General features: G+C 39.4%; 1 protein-coding gene across 6 annotated transcripts in view; it reads right to left on the bottom strand.

The window, feature by feature from the left end:
* The window catches only part of atf2 (activating transcription factor 2), a 117,499-nt gene that overhangs the window by 32,741 nt on the left and 58,989 nt on the right, over positions 1-25,769 (bottom strand). For 5 of the 6 annotated variants that reach the window (XM_073047175.1, XM_073047179.1, XM_073047178.1 and 2 more), the window contains 3 exons: positions 13,182-13,357; positions 1,631-1,742; positions 431-538 (listed from right to left, as the gene is read on the bottom strand). In XM_073047175.1, coding sequence (XP_072903276.1) covers positions 431-538; positions 1,631-1,742; positions 13,182-13,357 — 396 coding nt within the window. The remainder of the gene's footprint in view (positions 1-430; positions 539-1,630; positions 1,743-13,181; positions 13,358-25,769) is intronic. The other variant, XM_073047180.1, reaches the window with a different exon arrangement.

Genomic DNA, 25,769 nt, shown 5'->3' with positions numbered 1-25,769 from the left:
ACTGAAATATATATTTTAAAAAAACAAATATTCACTGCCACTAGTTTTGTCAAAAGGAATGTCAGCTTACAGTAAGTACAAGATTTTTCAAGTTTGGGACCCAGTTTTGCACCAGTTGCATACATTAACTGCCTGAAAATTGATGTGGGGAAAATGTGGTAAAAATTTTTAAAAATTGGAATATTATCAGCAAATCATTAAAAGTGACCAATAAATACTTCAGAGCCAACCACAGAAATTAGTGTTTGTTTATGCTGAGATTTTATTAGAGAGAGGATTGAGAAAAGTTGTTGATTAAAAGTTACTATCTTTCTGGGTTTTTTTCTTTTTTTTAAAGCAATGTTGAATTTATTTTGAAATACAGGGAAAAGTATTTTCTATTAGTACAAATAGCATCAAAAATATTGGTAATTATATTTTTTGCTTTTACCAGTTTGGCTTCTGACTGTAGAGGTTGTGGTGAAGGAGGTTCAATGTTGTTGACAGGAGGACCTGGAATACCAGGAATATTAGGCACCATGGTGACAGGCCTGATAATCTAACAAGACAAAATGAAGCAATATGAATAAAAGAGGCAAAAAAACATTAACAACAACTTGCATTTATATATTGTTTTATTGTAATAATACCTCCCCTTCAGAGAAAAAAATTTGCCATTACATCAAGGTAGGAGATTTCAATGGAGAGAACGACAGCATGGTGATTGACACACAAATCACTCAGCAGGCCAGCAGCATCTGAGGCAAAGTGTAAGCAGTTGACGTTTCGGGCTGAGACCCTGCTTTTCTATAGAAGCTGTATCACCTGCTGAGTTCCTACAGCATTTTGCGTGTGTTGCTTGGATTTCCAGCATCCGCAGATTTTCTCTTGTTTGTGTATGGTGATTGAGACGGGTTTTAAAACCAAATGAGGGATGAGGAAAGAGGAAAAGGAAATGGAAAGGCAAAGAAATTTAGGGAGGAACTCAAAAGAAATAGCTCAGAAAAGTGAAAGATGGCTATCATTGATAGGATGAAGTCTGAAAGGATTAAATAAACAGCAGGCCAAAATCAATGGAAGGAAGATTTTAGAAGGTTATGTTTACAAACATCATGAGGCCATGTGGAGACCAAACACAAAAACTAAATTTTAAATGCGAGGTATAGGAGAACAGGAAGCCTGGAAAACATCCCACTATTTGCCCAGAATCCCAATACTTTGTATCTCTCCACTTATCAACATTTATAGTAGTTTATTAGATACTTACAGGCAAGATTCTAGAGCTTTTCTTGGGTTTCCCTCATCACTCCATCTTTTAAAGTGCCAATATTACTTACTACAAACTTTAAGCATTTCATTCTAACCTCCTTTTCCCTGCTTTTTCTTCAGATCTAATGTCTTTCAAAAGATATCTTGAATCACTTCTGTACGTTAAAGATGTTACTAACACATATCTAAAAGCAATCAAAGTACTGATACATCCTACTATTAGTAATTCCTTAAATAGCTTTTGCTGACATACTATCAGAGCTAGTTCTGATTATGTGCAGAAAATATCTCTCAATTAAGCAAACTTAACTAAAAGTCATGAAATAAATTACAGAAATACAGAAGATTAAAACAAGGCTTCAAATATATTTTGTCTACTTACGGGAACCGTTGTATGAATGCGGACGGGATTTGTGATTGATGCAGGAATGGTGACGGGCATCGTCTGTCCATTAGGTAGCTGTAATAAGAGAGGAACTGAACCAGATACTGGTCTAAAAATAAGCAAAATTTTAGAATTACTGTAACTACATTTCTAATAAACATTGCAACAATTACAAAAAATACATGCATTTAAATATTAAACTGCAGATAAAGCATTTCAATTCTGACAAGTATCATACTCTCATGTAATCTAAAACTGGTATCTGAATATATGTATATTCAAGACTATACATCATCTCACATCTTTAGCTTCTCCTTGTACTACATACAGAAATGAATTAAACGCATTATTAAAATAACTATAGTTTACATCTTTATTGTTCTCCCTTGGGACGTGGACAGTAATGCAAAAGCAACTATTTATTGCATGTTCCTAATGCTTTTCAAGAAGCTGGTGATATCCACCTTCAAACCACCCATAGCATTCTACCAGTTGAAACTGCTCACGCACAATTAATGGAGAGAGAGTACCAGGAATTTGGCTGAACAATGATGAACACTTAGGGATAACTTGCAAAGCAGGACTAAGTGGAACTTAAAGAGGTAAAAACAGGTGATGGTGTTGTCTTGTTCCTGGTAAAGTTGCCCTCCTAGGGGGAAAATGTTAAGGTTGCAAGTTCTAGAGATGCTATTCAAGACGCATGTTGTAATGCAGTGTGACTGGTGACTGATTACTGTATACTGGTGGCGGAAGGAATAAATATTTAAGTTTATGGATAGAGTGTCAATAAAGTACATTCTTTTTCTGGGATAACACTGAGCACGTTGAATGTTGTTGCAGCTAACATTCATGCATACAAGTGAACTAGATTCCATCAGACTTGCCTTGAAAATGATGGAAAGATTTGGGGGTATTAGGAAGTGATTTAGCCACTACAGAGTACCCAGTCTCTGAACTATTCTATCCACAGTATTTTGTAACTGGTTGTTTCAGTTTCTGATCAATATTGACCAGGGTTTAGTTGTGGGAGAAGTGAAACCTCCTGGAGATGAGAGAACTTCTTGTTAACGGAGACAGCTATTGTCTAGCAAGTGTACTACTGAAGCATTCATTGCCACATCAGCTCAATCCTAGATCTGCTGTTTCATTACCTAAGGATTTGGGAAAGAATTGAACACTAGGACAATTGGCAAGCATTTCCATGAGGTGAAAGGAAAGCCAATAATGAAGCAACCGAAGATAACTTGACCTGAGATATTATCTCCCGGTTCCCACTACTTTCAATTTTACAAAACCCCCTTGATGCACCGCTCAAACTGACCTGAGCAACCATTGGGGAATTTACACACTTGCTTCCAAAATTTAGATTTTTTTTCATCCATGTTTAAACTATGATTTTAATGCAGGCTAGAGAAGAGTGACTTGTAAGATGCCATACAGAGGACAAATAAGAAAATCAGAAATAGAAAGAACATAGAAAACCTACAGCACAATACAGGTCATTGGGCCCACAATGCTGTGCTGAACATGTACTTACTTTAGAAATTACCTAGGGTTACCCATAGTCCTCTATTTTTCTAAGCTCCATGTACCTATCCAAGAGTTTTTTAAAAGACCCTACTGTATCCTTGAAGTTGTTTGAGAACGTGTCATTTAAAACCAAAGATGTGCTGATAGGCTAATTTGATAGTGTAGATGATCTCTTTTGTAGGTATAACGATCGAAGGGTAGTTGCAGATTAAGACAGACAAAGTAGCTTGCAGAGCTACGGGAAAAAGGAAAAATGAAACCAATGGGATTGCTCTGCTATGAGCTAGCATGGACACAATAGTTGAGGGGCCTTCTTTTGCAAAATAATGAGGAAGAACTATGAACAGCACCTTTCATCACGGAGCTGCTAGCCTACAGATACCATAGGTAGTCAGATTTTATTAGTCCTGCATTTTGTAAACAGAACATGCCTGGAAAGCAAGGTATTGATGCACTGCTATCTAGAGTCCTGTATATGGTTTTGACCTTCATACTTAAGGAAGGTTATATGTACTGAAGACAGGTGAGAGAAGTATATTAGGTTGATTCATTGAATAAATTGGCTGATTTAAAGGTTGAGCATGTTGCACTGATTTTTATTGAAGTATAGAAATGAGAAATCATCTCAATGAAACAGAAGATTCTGAGGGGGGTTGACAGTGTAGATGAGCAGAGGTTGTTTTTCCTCATGGAGAGATCTTTATTTACAGAGCATACACTCAGAATAAGAAAGATGTTTCAGAACAATGACATTTCATCACCATGGCATCAACTTGCAAACAATAATTTCTCCACAAGTGCTACCTGATCTGTGAAATATTTTCAGGTTTTCCTTTTTCTAAAATATCAGATTTCTAACGTTTGACTCAGAGAAATGTGGTGCTACCAAGCAACTACTGACAATGGACAAATGTCCTCACCCAGAGTACAGTTTTGCTTTTTGGTTTTCCAAGTGACTTTAAAATGGAAAAGCACTAATTGATCAGTTGAGGGAAGGTGGAAGTTAGTAATCATTGGGTGTACTTTCCCAGGTCTGGCCTGATGCTGGGAGATTCCAATGATTATCCATAGTCTATGCTGAGCACTCCCAGATCCACTCTCAACGATACCGTTCGGCAGTTACCTTTGTCTTGTAGGTGGGCAGGATGTAAACAGGAATGGTGATGGAGGAATCTGAGATATCATTTTGTAAGTATGATTGGCTGTGGGGCAGTCCCAATGCCAATGAGAAGGATTTTGCAAAGTCAATGGGGCTGGTTGTAGTATTATTTTTGGCATACCCAGTGTATATTATTTTATGGGTTAAAAATGACATTAGAATTACTCACTAAATCTTACTCAATCTTTTTGGAATTTCAACTTTCAACAGTAATTTGCTTTTATGCATCATTATTAATTAATATTGAACTGGTAGAGTACAACTGGGTGGCTTGAGATGCCACTTCAGACACCAACTGAGACTCAGTCAGATTTCTATCCGTCAGGAGTAACACCCTGGACAAATTACTATTTGGTAAAGGTCTGGTTTCCTTTCTTGAAGGACATGAAAGAATAAGATAGGTATTTAGGGGAATCTGGTTACAATTAATGATACAGGTTGAGTACCCCTTAATCTGAAATGCTTAGTGCTGAAAAGTTTTTGGATTTTGGAATATATAATGAGATAGCTTGTCACTGCCATCTTTTCTGACTCTGAATTTATGTGCTACCAGTAAGCAGTCTTTGTCTTCCACTTGTTCATCACATATATATACCTAACAGTAAAAAATATTCCATACCATTAATATAATGAAAATATAATGTTTGCACGGTTAAAAAAAAGCAGCACTGCAGCATCGGGAGAATACCTGAATCAGCTGTTAAACAACAAACAAGGGCAGGCTTTCAGTCTCCACCTACGACGTCATGTTTTGATTAGAAGGTTACAGTACACTATATTTGTATTTTACTTTTTTTAGGTCTTTTGTAAGGTACAAAAACAATCAGTTTTGCAGACATTCTGGTGTTAGATTTTCATCAGTGGTGATTTTTGGAAACTCATCATTGAATTTCTCTGTTGCTTCGTTATCAGCTGACATTTCATCTTTAAAATTTGATAAATTTAATGCCATGACTTTTCTTAAATTTCTTCCAACCAATCTGACGAATATTCACAATTACCTTCAATGTTCAGTTTGTTGTGATAGATTTTTGCTTGTTTTATGATCAACATACTGTTAAGTGGCATATGCTTACTCTGACACTGACAAATCCACTCTTTCGATACATGATTGGGATCTTCATTTTTCACTTTATGCAATGCTTTTCTATTTTTAACTTTTAACTTCTCCTCATTCCATATGTCAGGTCACTTCTCAAACTGTCTGTGATGTAGAGACCTGCACATTGCCTGGGAACCCTTCCAGCACCTTCTGGAATTTTTCCTTTGTGATATTATGTTGCTCCCAAAAAATCCAGATTTTGGAATTTTGTATAAGGGGTACTCAACCTGTATTAGTTTTTAATTCTATATTTATTTATTTAATTAAATGACTATGAAGGCCCTATCTAGTATGGTAGGACTCAAATATGTCTCTAGATTACTGACGTAGTTCACTTAGGTTCACCAATCGAATAGAAAAAAGTGACTCGCAAGATCAGATGGTTCACTTAGGTTCGCTGATTGAGTAGAAAAGGCAGCGACTCACGGCAGTTTTGGAGCTTTGAGCAGCGGCCAATGAGAGAGATTGGAAGATGTAGCTCACTCAGGTTCACTGATTGAGTAGAAAAGGCAGCAACCCGCGGCAGTTTTGGAGCTTTGAGCAGCGGCCAATCACCGTTCAGGATTGATTAGCAAGAATAATTTAAAGTAAGGCTGGGGCAAGCAGAGCGCCCACCATTGGAGTGGATAGAGTTAAGGTGTAGATCTTAAAGCTCTGGCTCTTCGAAGCTTCAGCGCAGAAGAGGCTTCAGTCAGAGAAGGCAAAAAAAAGCTGTAGGTAGTTTCCCCCCCCCCCCCCCACCTTCTTTGCATTTGTTCAGTTAGGACATAAGAAGTACTTGGCAAGATAGTGGAACGCTCCTCTTATGGGATGTGGAAACCTCCGGTGTCCCTGACAACCACACCTCCAAGTACATCCAGCTGCAGCTTCTAACAACCTGCATTAAGGAGTTGGAGCTGGAACTGGATGAGCTCCAGATCATTCAGGAGACTGAGGGTGTGATAGGACATATAAATAGGTAGTTACACCCAAGGTGTATGACAGAGGAAACTAGGTGACAGTCAGGAAGAGGAAAGGGGTTAAGGAGCCACTACAGAGTACCCCTGCAGCCATCCCTTGCAACAACAGGTTTGGCACTTTTGATACTATACCGTGGGGGTGGGGGGGGGGGGAGGAGAAATGACCTAGCAGAGGAAAGCCACAGCTTTCAAATCTCTAGCACTGAGCCTGACTCTGTGATTCAAAAGGGAAAGGGGGGGGGGGGGGGAGAAGAAGAGGCGAGCTGTGGTGAGTGGATTTATTAGTTAAGGTTACGGAAAGGAGGTTCTGTGGATGAGAACGAGATTCCAGGACATCTTGGATCGAGTCCTCAGCATTCTTAAGTGGGAGGGTGAACAGCCAGAGGTCATGGTCCATGTAGGTAACAATGACATCGGTAGGAAGAGCAATGAGGTTTTGCATAAGGAGTTCAGGGAGTTAGGTGCTATGTTAAAGGGCAAGACCTCCAGGGTTGTGATTTCAGGATTGCAACCTGTGCATTGTGCTAGTGAGGCCAGAGACAGGAAGATTATACAGTTTAACATGTGGTTAAGGAGTTAGTGTAGGAGGGAGGGCATAAGGTTTTTGGATCATTGGGTTCGCTTCCAGGAAAGGTGACCTGCACAGAAGATGGTTTGCACCTGAAACTGGAGGGGGACTAATATTGTAGCAGGAAGGTTTGTTAATGCTGCACGGTGGGGTATAAACTAGAGTTGCAGGGGGATGGGAACCCAAGGGCCAGGACAGTTAGTGGAGAGGTTGTGGAGACAGATGTTAGTAAGACCTCAGACTAAGTCAGAAATCAAAAGGTTGAGCATAGTGCGACTAGTGCCCTGAGCTGCCTGTATTTCAAATGCAAGAAGTATCACAGGAAAGGCAGGTGAGCTCAAGGCATGGATCAACAACTAGAATAATGACATTGTAGCCATCAGTAAGACTTGGTTGCAGGAGGGGCAGGACTGGCAGCTCAATATTTGTTTTAGACATGACAGGAGCAGGGGGGGATTAAAGGAGAAGGGGTGGTGTTACTAGTCAGAGAAAATGTCATGGCACTGCTCAGCCTGGACAGACTTGAGAGTTCATCTAGTGAGGCGTTATGGGTGGAACTGAGAAATAAGAAAGGTATGATCATGTTAATGGGACTATATTACAGACTACCCAACAGTCCTCCGGATTTAGAGGAACAAATTTGTTGAGAGGTCAGAGACGGTTGCAAGAAATATAAAGCTGTTATAGTAGAGGATTTTAACTTTCCACATACTGACTGGGACTCCCATACTGTAAAAAGACAAGATGTGTTCAGGAAAGTTTTCTTAATCAGTACGTGGTAGTCGCAGTACGTAGAGCGTGTGACTATTTGGAAATGACGGTACATGTGACACAAGGTTGTTTTGGGGGACACTTTGCATCTAGTAATCACAATGCCATTAGTTCCAAAGTAAATGTGCAAAAAATAGGTCTGGTCTTGGGGCTGAGATTCTAAATTGGAGAAAGGCCGATTTTGATGCTATCAGAAATATGGCAAGTGTGCACTGGGACAGCCTGCTTTCTGGCAAAGATGTACTTTGTAAGTGGGAGGTCTTCAAAAATGAAATTTTGAGAGTACAAAGCTAGCATGTGCCTGTCAGAATAAATGATGAACTAATAAGCATAGGAAACCTTGGTTTTCAAGAGCTATTGAGGCCCTGGTTAGGAGAAAAAAAAACATATCAGTTATAGGCTGGTAGGAACAAATGAGGTGCTTATGGAGTATAAGAAATGCAAGAGAACACTTAATAAGAAAGAAATCAAGAGGGCTAAAAGAAGGCATGAGGTTGCCCTAGCAGGCAAGGTGAAGGAGAATCCCAAGGATTCTACAGATATGTTCAGAGCAAATTAGTTGCAATTGGTTCTCTGTACGATAAAAATGGTAATCTGTGTCTGGAAGCAAAAGAGATGTGGGGGGTGGGGGAGGTATCTTAAATAATTTTTTTTGTATCTGCATTTACTCATCAAATGGACACAAGAGTTTATAGAAGTGAGACAAAGCAGCATCAACTTCATGATGCACCCTATACAGATTACAGAGGAGGTGTTTGCTATCCTGAAGCAAATGAGGGTGGATAAAGCCCAAGGCCCGACAAGGTGTTCCCTCAGACCCTACGGGAGGCGTGCAAAATCTTTACGGCCCTAGCAGAGATATTTAAATTATCTTTAGCAACAGGAGAGGTACCACATGATTGGAGGATAGCCAATGTTATTCCACTGTTTAAAAAAGGCACTAAACATAAACCAGGAAATTATAGGCTGGGGAGTCTGACATCAGTAGTAGGAAAGTTATTAGAAGGGACCAGATAAATAAGCATTTGGATAGACATGGACTGATTAAGGATAGTCAGCATGGCTTCGTGTGTGTTAGGTCTTGCTTAACCAATATTATAGTCTTTTAAGGAAGTTACTAAGAAACTGGATGAAGGTAGTAAATTGGATTAGACATTAGCTTTGTGGGAAAAGCCAGAGAGTGGTAGCAGATGGTTGCCTCTGACTGGTGGAGTGCTACAGGGATCGATGCTGGGTCTGTTGTTGCTCCTCATCTATATCAATTATCTGGATGATAATGTGGTTAATTGGGGACAGCGAGCAAAGCTATCATGGCTTACAGAAGAATCTGGACCAGCTGGAAAAATGGAAGAAAGAAACAAATGCAAACAAGTGTGAGCTGTTGCATGGGATCAGCCAGGGTACGTCTTACACAGTGAACGTTAGGGCACTGACGAGTGTAACAGAACAAACGGATCTGCAAATATATAATTCGTTGAATGTGGCATCATAGGTAGATACGGTTGTAAGGAAAGTTTTTGGCACATTGTCCTTCATAAGTCAAGAAGTATTCAGTACAAGAGATGGAAATGTCATGTTGAAGTTGTAGAAGACTTTGGTGAGGTCTAATTTGGAGTATTCTGTGCACTTTTGGTCACCTACCTACAGGAAAGATGTAAATAAGGCTGAAAGAGTTCAGAGAAAATTTACAAGAATGTTACTGGGTCTGGAGGACTTGAGTAATAAGGAAAGGTTGAATAGGTTGGGACTTTATTCCTTAGAACGTAGAAGATTGAGAGGAGATTTGATAAAGGTATCCAAAATTGTGAGAGGTATAGATAAGGTAAATGCAAGCAAGGTTTTTCCAATGAGGTTGGGTAGGACTACAATCAGAGGTCATGGGATAAGGGTAAAAAGGGCATGAGGGGAAACTTCTTCACTCAGAAGTTGTGGGAGTGTGAAACAAACTGCCAGTACAAGTGGTCCATGCAAGCTCAATTTCAATGCTTAAGCCAAGTTTGGAAAGGTACATGGATAGTAGAAGTATGGAGAGCTATGGTCCCGGTGCAGGTCGATGGGAGTAGACAGTTTAAATGTTGTTGGTATGGACTACATGGGCAGAAGGGCCTGTTTCTGTGCTGCACTTTTCTATGACTCTAATAACATATCCATAATGTACGTTATCCAGAAATTCAGTTAAAATACCATTAAAATATTCTTAGGACATAGATTTCACAATAACGTTTTATGCTTAAAACATGGTAGCCATGGCCAGGTTTTCCTCATCTTTATGAGCAACCTGTTTAGTGATCAGGGATTCCTCCTTGGTACATACCAAAATATAATGGAAGTTCGAAGACAAAATGGTATCAGGTTGGAATGTGGTAATGCTCTGCTTTCCCAATAATTGACCAACGTTTTGTCTCTATTTTAAACGCACATGCTAGGTGATGACACACCGGTGAAGAATGTTTTTTTTCTTATAGATCTGCTGTATCCTTTTTCCCATATAGTGTGTCTGGGCTGAAGGTCTTAAGAGATAAGGGGGTGCAGCTGGTACCATCAACAGTGGTATATATACAGTGGCATGCAAAAGCTTGGGCACCCCAGTCAAAATTTCTGTTACTGTGAATAGCTAAGCGAGTAAAAGATGACCTGATTTCCAAAAGGCTTAATGTTAAAGATGACACATTTCTTTAATATTTTAAGCAAGATTACTTTTTTATTTCCATCTTTTACAGTTTCTAAATAACAAAAAAGGAATAACAAGAAGTTGTAGAAGCCATCCTCTTTTCATCTTCAGCTTTTTTACAGACAGTGTGATGTTTGCTTCCAGAATTTGCTGGTATTTAATTGAATTCGTTCTTCCCTCTACCAGAGGAATGTTCCCCGTGCCACTGGCTACAACACAAGCCCAAAGCATGATCATCCACCCCCATGCTTAACGGTTGGAGAGGTGTTCTTTTCATGAAATTCTACACCCTTTTTTCTCCAAATATTCCTTTTCTTATTGCAGCCAATAAGTTTATTTTAACTTCATCAGTCCACAGGACTTGTTTCCAAAATGCATCAGGCCTGTTTAGATGTTCCTTTGCAAACTTCTGACACTGAATTTTGTGGTGAGGACGCAGGAAAGGTTTTCTTCTGATGGCTCTTCCATGAAGGTCACATTTGTGAAGGTGTCACTGCACAGTAGAACAGTGCACCACCACTCCAGAGTCTGCTAGATCTTCCTGAAGGTCTTTTGCAGTCAAGCAGGGGTTTTGATTTGCCTTTCTAGAAATCCTATGAGCAGGTCTCTCGGAAAGTTTTCTTGGTCTTCCACACCTCAACTTGACCTCCACCATTCTTGTTAACTGCCATTTCTTAATTACATTACAAACTGAGGAAACAACTACCCGAAAACACTTTGTTATCTTCTCATAGCCTTCTCCTCCTTTGTGGGCATAATTTATTTTAATTTTCAGAGTGCTAGGCAGCTGCTTAGAGAAGCCCATGCCTGCTGATTGTTGGGACAAGATTTGAGGAATCAGGTTATTTATAAAGCTTTGAAATTTGCAACACCTGGCCTTTCCTAATGATGTCTGTGAACTAACAAGCTAATTAAGGTCTGAGACTTTGGTAAAAGTTCTCTGAGAGCTCCAATCTCTTTGGGTGCCCAAACTTTTGCATGGTGCTCCTTTCCTTTTTTTCCACTCTAAAATTGTACAAAACAAAAATAAAACACTAATCTTGCTTAAAATGTTGAAAAGAATGTTTCATCTTTAACTTTATGACTTTTGGAGATAAGTTAATCTTCTACTCGCTTAACTATTCACAGTAACCAAAATTTTGACTGGGGTGCCCAAACGTGCGTGCGTGCGTGCGTGTGTGTGTGTGTACAGAGAGAGAGAGACAGACAGACAGACACACACACACACACACACACACACACACACACACACACACAGAGGACTATGTGAAAGATTGTCAGATCTGTAGCGCTCTACGACATTGCAGAGATCTGCTTGTTTAGTGGATAAGTATTATTTTGATTTTTGTGTCGCTACGAATGTAGTCATTTGTTTTTCTTACTGTATTGCATTTGTGTTTATAAAATGTTTTCTTGTTTCTTTGAACACTGTGCAGTGTCTCCTTTGTTTGCAAATGCATATGCAAATATCCTGAGCTGAACCAGGAAAGATCACAGTGAATTTTAAAATAATTTTCATTGCAGATGTCATTCATATTATAGAATTCTCACAGACCATGAACCAGGATGGAAAATGCATTTGTTTTTAGCAATTATCTTAGACATTTCACAGAGTGCTAAAACATTGGAGCATGCATATAGGTTTAAGCTAGGTGTAGAAAAATCAAAGTATTTAAAAATCACAATAAAAAATCTATTAAGTGTTAATACAAACAACACATACAAAATGCTGGTGGAACACAGTAGGCCAGGCAGCATCTATAGGGAGAAGCACTGTCGATGTTCATCAGGTCTCGGCCCAAAACGTCGACAGAGCTTCTCCCTGTAGATGCTGCCTGGCCTGCTGTGTTCCACCAGCATTTTGTGTGTGTTGTTTGAATTTCCAGCATCTGCAGATTTCCTCGTGAAGTGTTAATACATATATGTTCAGGAATGGCAATGGACATAATTAGTTTTTGTAGGACCAGCAAGGTAAACAGTAATAATAGCTTAAAGCTTATTCAGAGTTCAGTAGCAAAACATTACAAACAATGAAACTAATTCACATATTCTTTAAAATTTCCTAATTTCAATTAATATCCTTTTGATTATACTGGAATGGATCTGTGTGAGTTTGAATCTCTGACACCAGCTTTGTGATTTCTCTAAGCTAAGCATGAGAGGAGACTCTAAAATAGTGAACAATTCTATGGTGTAATGATGGCAAATGTTTCCAGTTTCACTGTCACTGAAACTGCAAAGTACATTCCAATACAAACCTCGTAGTCAAATTCAATATACTGAGATCCCACAAATGACAAATGAAATGAATAACCAATGTTTAGCATGTTAGATTAAAGATTGGTGGTGGTTACCAAGACAATGCCTGTCTTTAGGAAAACAGTGCTAAATAGTGTTTTGTATCTATTTCAATAAACAGGTAAGATGGTGCATTAAAGATTCCCCAAAATGTCAAACCTCTAGCAATGCAGCATTCCTTTACAATGGCCAGATGTATCTGCAATGAGTACTAAATCAAAACTTTCTGACAAGAAAGAAACACTCTATTTACTAATTTTAACTGGCTGGTTTCTATTTTCATATCAAAATTTCAACATTTGCATTTTTTAAAATCTCATTTAATTTGTGAGGCCCACATTTGATAAATTTGTTCCACCAAAAGCAGCATTCTAGAACTGCTTTATTTTTGGGACAATCAGATGTTGAAGTCACAATTAACCAGTGTCTTATCAAACTATTATTTATGCATCTAAAACAATGTAATAAAATAGGTCATCTCAATACTTACACTATGTTTCTGTTTGTTGGTGGAGCCTGTGTGATGACAGAAGTAGAGGTTGGAGAGGGCAAAGCTTGTTGTATGACAGCACCAGTTTCTGAATTTGCAAGGAGCACATTGGGGACTTGCAATGATGCTGGACGAATTGTTGATACAGTTTGTGTTGTCTGTTGTAATGGGACATCCTGTACCAAAATGCCAAAATGACATTAACTAGATATTTACAAGTACTTAAAGAGTTGAATTTAATAATCTTAGCAACTCTCTGTGCTGTTTTTAATGGCTTGATACAGGATGGGAAGTTTCATCTTCTGTAACACAATGTGTTTTCAGGTCCATTAATTCCTGATGATTGATATCAGAAAAGGGTGCAGGGTATTGGAGTGAATGGCAGGAAGAGGGTATCAAATGAGACAAAGGAACAGGATAAAGGGCGGGGAGGAGGGCTAAGAATAAAAATAGGAATATGGCAGAATGAGAAAGAAGTAACATAGAATGGAGGTGGGCAGGTGAAGGAGGAGGGAGAGGAGACTGGAGATAGGAAATTAAGGGTTTCTTGTAGATTCGTAAGGGTGGGTTGGGATGGTGTGTGAAGTGCAAATTTTCCCTCTAATCTCCACTGACCATGGCTCAGTTTACCAATGCTTTTGTTCACTCCATTAGAGTAATTACAGTTACAATACCAATATCCATGGTCTGGTGACTGTTTGCATGGTCCCAATCTCATTTATTGTATGATCCCTTAACTAATAAAGACATTCAGTGCTTAAGGGGGATCCTCTGAGAAGGCTAGAGGATCCTCTGATCATAAGAACATGAGATCTTTTTAAATACATTATTTTTCAGCATAGCTTATTTTAACTTGTGAGTAAAGAACTTATTCAACAGATAGCCCTTTTATTGTAATAACAAACTGAGTCATTCTCAGTAGTATGGGCATTAAGCTCCAAATATGACTACAGGTAAATTTTAAAGACCATTTTTGACAAAAAGGAAAATTAATTGAGGAACTAGATTCCAAAGACAAGGGCCAGGCAACTAAAGGCATGGCTATAAATGATGGGGTCACAAATATCAGGAATAAGAGTGAAGATGTGCAGGATCTCAGTGGGCTTTCAGGATGAGATGGGAATAGGTGAGGCTACTATAAAGGAGAATGAAAATTCTCAATGAGATGTTGGCAGAGTAGATGTCACCTTTGTTTAAGTTTATCAGAATTTTCATTATTTATTTTTATATAGAAAAGGATTTGCTGCCGATCCGGAAGAAGTACCGGTACATATTACATGGCCAATTTGTAGTTTTACTTTCCTAAACTAATATAATCTTTTTTTAGGTTTCTATCAACTATAGTTGAATCTCATCTTGCATCCTTAAGCTGACATACTTCAAGGTGGATTTTACTGATATAGACTCTGAAATAACAATTTTTTTGTATGAGCAGGAGTGTATAACATCAGCATAAATTTACCTAAATGTATGCAAAGAAATTTATAAAATAGAATAAAAACATAATTAATGCCTTTAAAATAGGAACAGGAATAGGATTTATAGCTGTAGATTTCACAAGCAATTCTGTCCAAGACCCAGGTCTCCATTTTGAGCCCAGGTCCAGAGGTAGAACAGGATCTCACTGAGATTTATCAGCATCATTCTCAGTTCTTGTGCAAGAAGCATCTGGTTTTTGATCAATGTGTTCCTTTTTTAAAATAGAGATTTGAGGTCTGTAGGAGCAAACATATTCAATATTCCAGAAATATTTAAAAACCTTATCTTCTTTGACTGGTGGCAAAAATGGGGAAGGGGCGTTGCTGTCAAAGACATTCTGGGTTTTGTACGCAGACTTCTTTTAGGTTACCTACGTAACTAATTTGTTGTTCTAGTTACTGGCAGCCACCTCAGAGCCTAGAGGTGAAGAATAAACATAGATCAGTATTACAAGAGATGTTGACTTTCCATAAGACCATCAAGCCATTCAGCGCATCATGTCTGTTCTGCCATTGGATCATGGTGATTTATTTTCCTGTCAACCTCATTCTCCTGCCTTTTTCTTGTAACTTTACTAATCAAGGACATAGCAACCTTTGTTTTAAATATACCTTATGACAGCCTCCACAACCATCTGTGGCAATGAATTTCTTGAATGCACCACCCTGGCTGAAGAAATTCCTCCTCATTTCTGTTCTAAAGGGATGTCCTTCTATTCTGAGGCTGTGCCCTTGGTTCTAAATTCTCCCACTATTGAAAACACCCTCAACACATAATCTCTAGCTAGGTCTTTCAGTATTTGATATAATGAAAACCACCAGCCTCCCCTTCCAACTCTTCTAAACTCCAGCAAGTATAGGCCAAGCCATCAAACTCTCCTTATATATCATTCCAGGATTTTTCTCGTAAGCCTCACCTGTACCGTCTCTAATGCTAGCCCATCCTTTCTTGGATACAGTGCACAAAATGCTCCGAATGTGGTCTGACCAATGCCTTATAAAGTTTCAGCAATACATCTTTGCTTTTATATTCTCGTTCTCTGGAAATGAATGCTAACATTGTATTGCTTTCCTTACTAGCAATTCAACATGCAAGTTAACCTTTAGGGAAATCCTGCACGAAGACTCCAAGTTTCCTTTACACTCCCGTTTTCTAACTTTGCTGACTGTTTAGAAAATAGTCTTTGCCTTTATACCTTCTACCAAAGTGCATGACCACACACTTCCCTACACTGTATTTTATCTGCAACTTCTTTGCCCATTCTCCTAATCTGTCCAAGTTTTGCAGATTCCCTGCTTCCTCAGCACTATCTGTCCCTCCACCCATCTTTGTATTACTTGCAAAGCTTGTCACAAAGCCATGAATTCCATCACTTAGATCTTTAACATATAGCTTGAAAGTAGTGAACCCATTGCCGACCCCTGTCAAACACTATAAGTCACCAGCAGCCAACCAGAAAAGGTCCCCTTTATTCCACTTATTGCCTTCTGCCTGTCAGCCTTCTGTCCATGCTAGTAGCCTTCCTGTAATATCATGGGCTACTATCCTGTTTAGCAGTCTTATGTGCGGCACCTGTTAAAGGCCTTCTGAAAATTCAACTAAACAACATCCGATAACTGTCCTTTTGTCTATACCCTCTGTTATTTACCCGAAGACTTCCAACAGATTTTTCAAGCAAGATTTCTTCTTAAGGAAACCAAGCTGAGGTCTGTCTAGTTACATGTTCCAAGTCTTCTGAAACTTCATCTTTATGATGGACTTTAACAACTTGACAACCATCTAAAGCAGGCTAACTGGTCTATAACTTCCTGTCTTTTGCCTCCTTCGCTTCTTAACGAGTTGACTGACATTTGTGATTTTCCAGTCCTCTAGAACCATTCCAGAATCTAGTGATTCTTAAAAGATCACTAGTAATACCTCTACAGTCCCTTCAGGCACCTCCTTTAGAATCCAGGGGTGTAGTCTATCTGGTTCAGGTGACTTATCTCCTTTCAGGCCTTTCAGCTACCCAAGCACCTTCTTAGTAATAATGACTATACTGTCTTTTGCCCTGACACTCTCAAAGTTTTGACAGTCTGCTGGTGTCTTCCAGTGAAATCTGACACAAAATAATTGAGCAGTTCATTCACCATTTATTTGTTAAGCATTACTTCCTCTCCAGCATCATTTTCCAGTGATCCAATATCCACTTTGGCCTCTGTTTTACTCTCTTATATATAAAAACTTCTTATCATTGTTGCTTTAGTTGCCTTTTGCTTCTTTTCAAAAGCTTTCCAATCATCTAGCTTCCGATTATGTTTTACTATATTTTATGCCCTCTTTAACTTTTGTGCTGTCTTTGACTTCCCTTGTCAGTTACGTTTGCCTCATCCTCCCTTTAGAGTGCTTCTTGTTCTTTGAAATGATCCAACCCCACGCCTTCCAAATTACTCCCAAAAACTCCAGCCATTGCTGCTCTACCGTCATCACTGCTAGTGCCCCTTCCAATTAACTTTGGTCAGCTCCTCTCTCATGCCTCTGTAGTTCCTAATCCATCAAAAATGACTTTGGAGGAATGGGGCTAGGAGTGCAGCAGCTGGCCCTATTCAGAAAGATTTGAATCATAGCTATGTTAGCAATATTAAATGGGCAATGTTATCAGTATTAAGCGCATGATCAGCTGATACATTAGGTAGTCTTACTTACGATCTGATAATCAAGGTTGGCATTTACTTCTTGATCACTTATGCTGCTGAATCAGCTGAAGAAAATCTTTCATCAAAAATTTACAATAATTCTGTTGCAAAGTAACAGATCCGCTTCAGTTTGCGTATAAGGAGAAGGTGGGAGTGGAGGATGCTATCACGTATTTGCTGCACAAATCACTCTCTCACCTAGATGGGGTCAGTTGTGCTGTGAGGATTACATTCCTTGACTTCTCTAGTGCCTTTAACACCATCCAGCCCAAGATCTTAAAGCACAAACTAACGGAGATGGGAGTAGACTCTCACATGGTGGATTGGATAGTGGACTACTTGACAGAGAGACCTCAGTATGTGCGGTTGGGAGACTGTAGGTCTGACACGGTGGTCAGCAGCACAGGAGCGCCACAGGGAACCGTACTCTCTCCGGTCCTGTTCACCCTGTATACATCAGACTTCCAATATAACTCGGAGTCCTGCCATGTGCAGAAGTTCGCTGATGACACGGCCATAGTGGGGTGTGTCAGGAATGGACAGGAGGAGGAGTATAGGAAACTGATACAGGACTTTGTGATATGGTGCAACTCAAACTACCTGCGTCTCAATATCACCAAGACCAAGGAGATGGTGGTGGACTTTAGGAGATCTAGGCCTCATATGGAGCCAGTGATCATTAATGGAGAATGTGTGGAGCAGGTTAAGACCTACAAGTATCTGGGAGTACAGTTAGATGAGAAGCTAGACTGGACTGCCAACACAGATGCCTTGTGCAGGAAGGCACAGAGTCGACTGTACTTCCTTAGAAGGTTGGCGTCATTCAATGTCTGCAGTGAGATGCTGAAGATGTTCTATAGGTCAGTTGTTGAGAGCGCCCTCTTCTTTGTGGTGGCGTGTTGGGGAGGAAGCATTAAGAAGAAGGACGCCTCACGTCTTAATAAGCTGGTAAGGAGGGCGGGCTCTGTCGTGGGCAAAGTACTGGAGAGTTTAATATCGGTAGCTGAGCGAAGGGCGCTGAGTAGGCTACGGTCAATTATGGAAAACCCTGAACATCCTCTACATAGCACCATCCAGAGACAGAGAAGCAGTTTCAGTGACAGGTTACTGTCGATGCAATGCTCCTCAGACAGGATGAAGAGGTCAATACTCCCCAATGCCATTAGGCTTTACAATTCAACTGCCAGGACTTAAGAACTTTTTTTAAAGCTATTATTAATGCTTTTCTGAGTTAGTGATTTAGATGCATATCATATTATTACTGAGTTAAGTATTGTATGTAATGAGTTTTTGATACAACAATGTATGGGACATTGGAAAAAATGTTGAATTTCCCCATGGGGATGAATAAAGTATCTATCTATCTATCTATCTAAGTATGTGAACATTGCCAACAGAAATGTGGTTGAGAGTTTTCTGGACAGGATGTGAATTGTTTACAAGTAGCTTATGAGGGCAGTTCAGAGGATATTATAAAAACTGAGCTGCTTACTGAGTGAATTAAGAACTTAGGAAATAGAAATAGGAAACAAATTATTATATACAAAATTATAATGGGTTATAGATAGGGTTAATGCAAGCAGGTATTTCCCCCCACTGAGTCATAGGTTAAGGATGAAAAGTGAAGTATTTAAGGGAAGTCTACAAAGGATCTTCTTCATTCAGAGGGTGGTGCAGGTGTGGCAGGGGCTGCCAAGGGATGTGGTGGATAGAGATTTAATTTCAACATTTAAGAGAAGTTTGGTTAAGTATATGGACAGGAGGAGTATGGAGGGCATGCTTCAGGTGTGGGTTGATATTACTCCAGCAGAGTTAGGCCAAAGGGCTGAGTTGTTACTGAGCTGTTACAACTCTGAGCTGTTAGTCCTCTATGGCTCTATGAGCAGCAGCGAATGGCCCCTCCATTCAGTAACATCGCTGCTGGTTTTTCACTTCAGCACCATTTTTATGCACCAGCCCCAACTCTCGTGATCGAATCATCTAAGAAAGAGCATTTCAGAGAACATCTTTATCGTGGGAGCAGTGGCATGTGCAGGCCAGACTGGATAAAGGTGGCTAATTCCTTTCCCCGAAGGACATCTGAAAATCAGTTGGGTTTTTATAGTAATCAAAGTTCAGTGGGAGTAATTTTTCCTGGTGCTGGTCCATAAATTACCAGATTTATTAAATTCAGTTTCAGACTTTTTATAATAGGATTTGAATTCATGATGTCTAGTGCACATCCCATGCAAGGCTGTTAATATAGATGGTAACACTAAACAGATTTTGAAGTAGTCAATGGAGACCATGAGTTCAACTTGTTAATAGGATACAATGATCAATTTTAATATACACTCCACATATATTCAAAGATTTATAGCATCGCTTTGCTGAACCAAGGTTTGTGGTCCATCCATTTTAAAGCCATTAAAACCATACAATAAACACATCCCAGTCTCATTACCATAAATTTCATGAGAATCTCATCAAACCTGATGACAATAGCACTGTAAATGTACAATGCATATTTTCTACATGAAGTATTGATTTATTTACTGAAAGTTCATTAAATAATATACAATAAAACATGTGGAAAGCATGCATGTCAGGTAGAACATAGTACATTTTTTCAATAACTTTGGGACAGTAAGTATTGTACACCCAAAAATCTTTTCAAAATATCAAATTTGACTGAATATTGCTGTGACCATTTAATATGTATATCACAATCCTGATTAATTCACTAAATCACACAATTCAGTAACAAACTCCTTATCTGCCCTCCAAGTTCTCAAACTAGCTTCCCCCTCAACTAGATACACAATGCTGTGTTCATTATTTCTTGCTATTCATTTGTAGGATTTTTGCCTTGCCTGTATGGCCAATGTTTTGATACCTATCCTCTGTTGTTTGAGAATATGGATTTTTGAATTACTGGTGTCAAGTGGCAAAGTATTAACAGAGTGGGAGCTCCATTATTTTCACTCAGGGACAGTACAATTCAGAACACTGATACTGGGAGATACAGCAATAGCAACACCGCTGAATGCCAAAGAGGCATATTTAATCCCTCTCATAAAAATATCATTACCTGCAGGTGTATCATACAGATTTGTCATGTATCTTTCAAAGTTTAAATAGCATTCAAGCCTTCCAGCATTTGTGCATGGAGTGCTTTGTTATTGGAGGAAATGCAAATTGAACTGAACACAAGAATCACCAGTGGCCATCCCCTCTTCTGGGTTTACAACAAAGGCCAAGAACTGAAAGGAAGTGGGTCTCTGATACTGCAAGAGAAAACTTAAACCATGGTATTGTGGGGCTGAGATGATTGGTCACAAAATCTCATAACTATCATTTTTGTGACTTCAAACAATTTAGAGTTTTCTACAACTGAAAAGTCAGGGTACTGATGGAACGGATAATGCTGCTGCATATCAAGAGAAGATGATTAGATATTTTCTAGTTGGTAATGCCATTGTTAAGAATGTGAGAAAGTAGGAGCAGGGGGTAGGGCATCTGGCCCCTTAAGCTTTTCCTGTCATTCAACATACTGGCCCAATATACTGCAGATGGCATGAAATTTGTATTATATTCCTATAGACCTCAATTCCCTGATCTTTTAATACATTGTCTCCCCACAGTCTATTCTGAGTATTCCTAATGATCCAGCTTCCACAACTCTATGGGATACAGAATTCCAGATATTCACATTTGTTTCATATCTACTTGCTGCATTTTTCTACTAATTTTATGAGATTCATGCATAAAAATCTCTCTGTACTTCACTCATTTGCAGTCTCTTTCAACTTAAGTAATAATCTGCCTTTTGAGTCTTACAGAAGTGCATGACCTCATACTTTCCTACATTTAACTCCAGTTGTTAAGTTTTTACTCACTCAATCTAAGTTCCTTTCTGGAGTCAAAATATCCTGGCACTACTGTGATGCAAATGTTAGCTGCCACTTACCAACCTATGCCTGAATGTGGTTTTCTTCTTGCTCCATGCAATTCACTTGCTAAGGAGTTGCACATTGTTCAGTCATCAGCAAACACCCCATCTCCGACCTTATGACAGAGGTCATTGATGAAACAGCTGAATTGCTAGCCCTAGGACTCTGCTTTAGGGTAATTCTGCAGGTATACACTGGGGTGAGATGATTGATCTCCAATCACCATGTTCCTTTGTGCAAGGTATAACAGCAATGACTGGAGTGCTTTCTCTGAATGCTCAGTCTCCTTCATGCCACCATCAATCAAGTGCTGCCTTGCTATCAAGGGAAATCACTCAATTATCACCGCCAGAACGCTGCCCCTTGATTAAGGTTTCGGCCAAGGCTGTGATGAGCCCCACAGCATGGTGAAATAAATGAGTGAGGCACTATTAAAATTAGTGCCGTCTTTTAAGCACCACTGAACACACCTTACATCAGTATGCTGGTTGAGGGTAGATCTTGGTTTGTTTTACAGGTAACCCAGGCAATTTTCCACTTTGTCAGGTAGATGTAAAATTACTGGAACATCCTAGCAATACAGCTGATTTTGGAGCATGCCCTTAGTATGATTCTTGTGCAGTTATCTAGAAATGAAGCCTCAATATATTCATTTCTCTCACTCATCTCTTTATAAGACATACTTACATGGGCAGTTATTGGGAGGAAGCTAGGATGAATTATCCATTCAGCACTTCAGGCTGAACATCCTGAATGCTTCAGCACTTGTCTAACGCTTCTAACATCTCATCTAGCACACATTCACTGGAACCCAGCACCTGAGAAAGAAAATTTCTTGCTGCCTCCTCCTATAGCTGTTTGTCAATCACTATTTCACCACAAGATGTGCTATCAAGGTTGTGCTTTGAATTGTTGCTTACAGGATCACTTAAGTCTCTCTAATGCAACTTGTTAAGATGTTTGATACACACATGTCCTGTAGCAGTTTCCCCAGATTGGCACCCCATTTTTGGGTAATAATAGTACTGCTCCCTGCGTGCTCACTTACTTTCATTGTGCTAAGATTGATCACCTGGATTAACTGTAATACTGAGTGAGAGAATGTGTTATGCTACTGAGTATACTCGTTTTAGGATACCCCACTTGACGGAGAGCAGCTTTTGGTCACTCCAATCAGAGGTGTGATGGAAAATGCATCTCTAACAGGTAGATTGCTGAGTTAAGGAGGTTCATATATCACAATGATTGCTCCTCTACTTGTTGCAGATCCAATCTGGTAGCTTGATCAGTGTTGATGATACTAAACCTGTTTTGTTCCCTTGCTGCTTTCGGTGCTTCTTCTAAGTAGTGTTCAACATGGGAAAGCAGTGATTCACCAGATGAATCTGGATATTAGGTGATAATCATGAAGAAACTGCCTTACCCATAAGACTTCATGGGTTCTGAAATCAATGTTGAGGACTCAAAGGATTTAGCCATCACACCTGTATGTTACAATGTGTCACTGGGACAGATCATAATCAGGAACTGTGAATGAGTCTGGCATGTTGCCTGCAAGGTATAATTCAAGTATGACTTTGAGGCTGTTGCTTGATGTATCTCTGCGACAGCTCTACTAATTTAAAACTTAGATTTCCAAAATCTCCAGTTTTTAAAATTTTCTGCTAGCTTATACTCCAGCCTATTTGTCTTGACTGGATTGAGTGTCTCTTCGGATTCTTTTTGTAATGATTATGATAAAATTGAGTGGCTTGCTAAGCTACTGCATGGGATTAATAGTCATCACATTGCAAAAGGCTTAGAACAAGGGTTCCCAACCTATTTTATGCCAAAGATCCCTATCAATAACTGAGGGGTCTGTGCACTCCAGGCTGAGAACCCCTGGCCTAGAGTCACATATAGTTCAGACCAGGTAAGGTACAAATATCCTCCCATGGAGTACACTAAAGGACTAACTGGCTTTTTTTTAAAAAAAAAAGAGTACTTGACAGAGCCATCCATCTGTTCTTTATCTGCTTTGTATTCTGTGTTGCATGTTTTTTATGTTTATTGTGATAACTAGTCACATGAGTGAGGGGTCTAGTAAAAGCAAAGGGAATAAGTTGCATATTCTTGCATTTTGTGGCAATTTGCAGCTTGGGACTGGTGGAAGTCGTATCTTTTGCTGACTGAGCAATGCTTAGCTTACACTTGGGTATACTTAAGTTTCATTGCTTCAAGGTTGTATATTTGTTAATTGCTAATAAAGGATTCAACTACTGTAGCAATAATTGGAGCTGGGGTACATCATGCAAGTATAACAACTCCATAGCAATCACAGGCTAGCAGCAATTGTTTTGTTTTGGTTTTGCCACTACATTTTGTCAACCATTAGTTTTTGACAGTTATACCAAACAAACATTCATCCATGTCTGTGCATTTAGGAGCATCATAGTCCGGAGCAGCTTGTGGCAAGAAATGTCCTTTTGTTGATTCATGATATGTGTTTGGGTTTGAAACAGTTTTGAAGAGTCAGCATTGCTGTGTCCAATGGGGTTGGACTGAAAAGCTGTATAGTGGTGTTTGCCTGAAGAGTTAGACCACCTGATTCTGTTGAAAAGCTGAAGCCTTGAATTGCTTCATTCATTGAAAGCTGAATTGAATTTGCCGTTGTTCTGTCTGGTTTGCGCACTTGGAAAACAATATGACTCCAGCTGGAAGCAGTGAACTTGAAGCCAAGACTCAGAGAAATTAAACAAACATGTGATGTTGAAGGACGTTTGTTGGACGAAATGAAAATATTTACAAAGTCAAAGAACAGGCTGTGATGACATAAATTGACATCCATTACATACTCGATGTCAATATATGTAACTCATCACAGGATGACGTACACGCTGATGATGGTGTGTCTAATCTTCTAATCTGCATGAAGAATGTTCTATTGCTAGCAAAATAGCCTGCGTGTATGATACGGTAGGCATTATAATAGAGCCTGATTTAGCTGAGTTATACAGAATACACCAGGAAGGAAAAAATGGAACAGCTTCGAAGAGACCAGGAAGAATGGGAAGAACAGCTTTGAAGAAGCCAGGAACAACAGGCAGCTTAAAATGCAGCAAGAAATTGCAGACAAGATGGCCAGAGTTAAAGTGCAATGGGCTTCAAGTGCTGTAGGTGATAAATGTGCACTTACAGAGCACTTCTCTGGTGAGAGTTCCCATGTTGACATGGAACAGAGAAAATCCAGCATACTCGATGTCAATGTGGATACATTTGAGAAACAAATGTCTCTGAACCATGAGTTTGAACCCCAAGGGGTAGTTCAGGGTGTTCACTCAGTCTGTACCAAGGAGGCACTCTGAACCTATGCATTTCCAACAGCACAAGGTGCTTCCAGAGAACATTGATTTATGGTACAATGACACGTGTTTCAGATGATGGAAGTCTAAATGCCGCGCTGGAGGCAATAAGGACACGAAAGGAAATAACAAGTACAGTGATGCAACAACACATTGCATCTCTGCCTAAAAGTGAGCTTCAAATCTTCAAAGGCAATCCATTGCAGTACATTCATTTTTGAGGGCTTTCAAGAGTAGCATTGAATGTAAGACTGATAATTGTGGTGGCCATCTTTATTTTCTCCAGCAGTTCACGGTTATCCTAGAGAGCTTGTCAAAAGTCACCAGTAGGGTAGCATGGAGAAAGGATATATAATGGCCCAAGCTTTACTGCAGGAATATTTTGGTGATGAGCACAAAATTGCTGCGGTCTACATATCAAAACATAAAAAAAACATGAAAGCTCCTCAAGATTACAGTCTTTTTCTTAGAGGCTGTTGCAATGCCATGGCAGATGTGCACAACATTGGTGACTTGGATACCCCTGCTAATATGAGGATTGTTGTGAATAAATTGCCTGATATACTTGGGAGAAAAAGAGAGATCAGTGGTCTATAAACTGCAAGGAAGGCACAAGCATATGGTTACTTTCACTGACATTGTTGATTTTATTGAAAGACAAGTAAAGATTGCTACTCACCGAGAGTTTGTTAAAAAAAAACTGCAATGTTATATCGCTGGCAGTAAGTAAAGGTGTGAACAAAACTAGATCACAAATTCGATTTCAAGCTAAAGGCAGCAGCTTTGCCACTACTGTGGCTACTATGGAAAGTGAGGCTGAAATTTAGCTCGGGCTGATGAAAAGGATGCAGATTGAAAACAAGCTAAGAATTAAGCAAACACAGCAGTCAGTCTCATCCTGTTAACTAACTGTCTTCTGGAGGTTGGTAATCATGATTTTAAACTTCCTAGAATTCCAGTTCAGGTGAAGTCTAACAAGACAGTGGTTACTTATGCTTTCCTGAATCAAGGAAGTACAGCAGTGCTCCACACAGTGAACCTTATGAACAAGCTCAAACTGACAGGAAAAGGAACATGCATTCTCTTATGCACAATGGGTCAAGAGGTTGTTGTAGCTATGTCTATTCAGGATCAGAAGTGGCTGATTTAGATAGTGAACTA

The sequence above is a fragment of the Hemitrygon akajei genome, chromosome 5, assembly GCF_048418815.1.
Source record: "Hemitrygon akajei chromosome 5, sHemAka1.3, whole genome shotgun sequence".
NCBI lineage: Eukaryota > Metazoa > Chordata > Chondrichthyes > Myliobatiformes > Dasyatidae > Hemitrygon > Hemitrygon akajei.
This window is presented reverse-complemented; position numbering and strand designations above follow the sequence as displayed.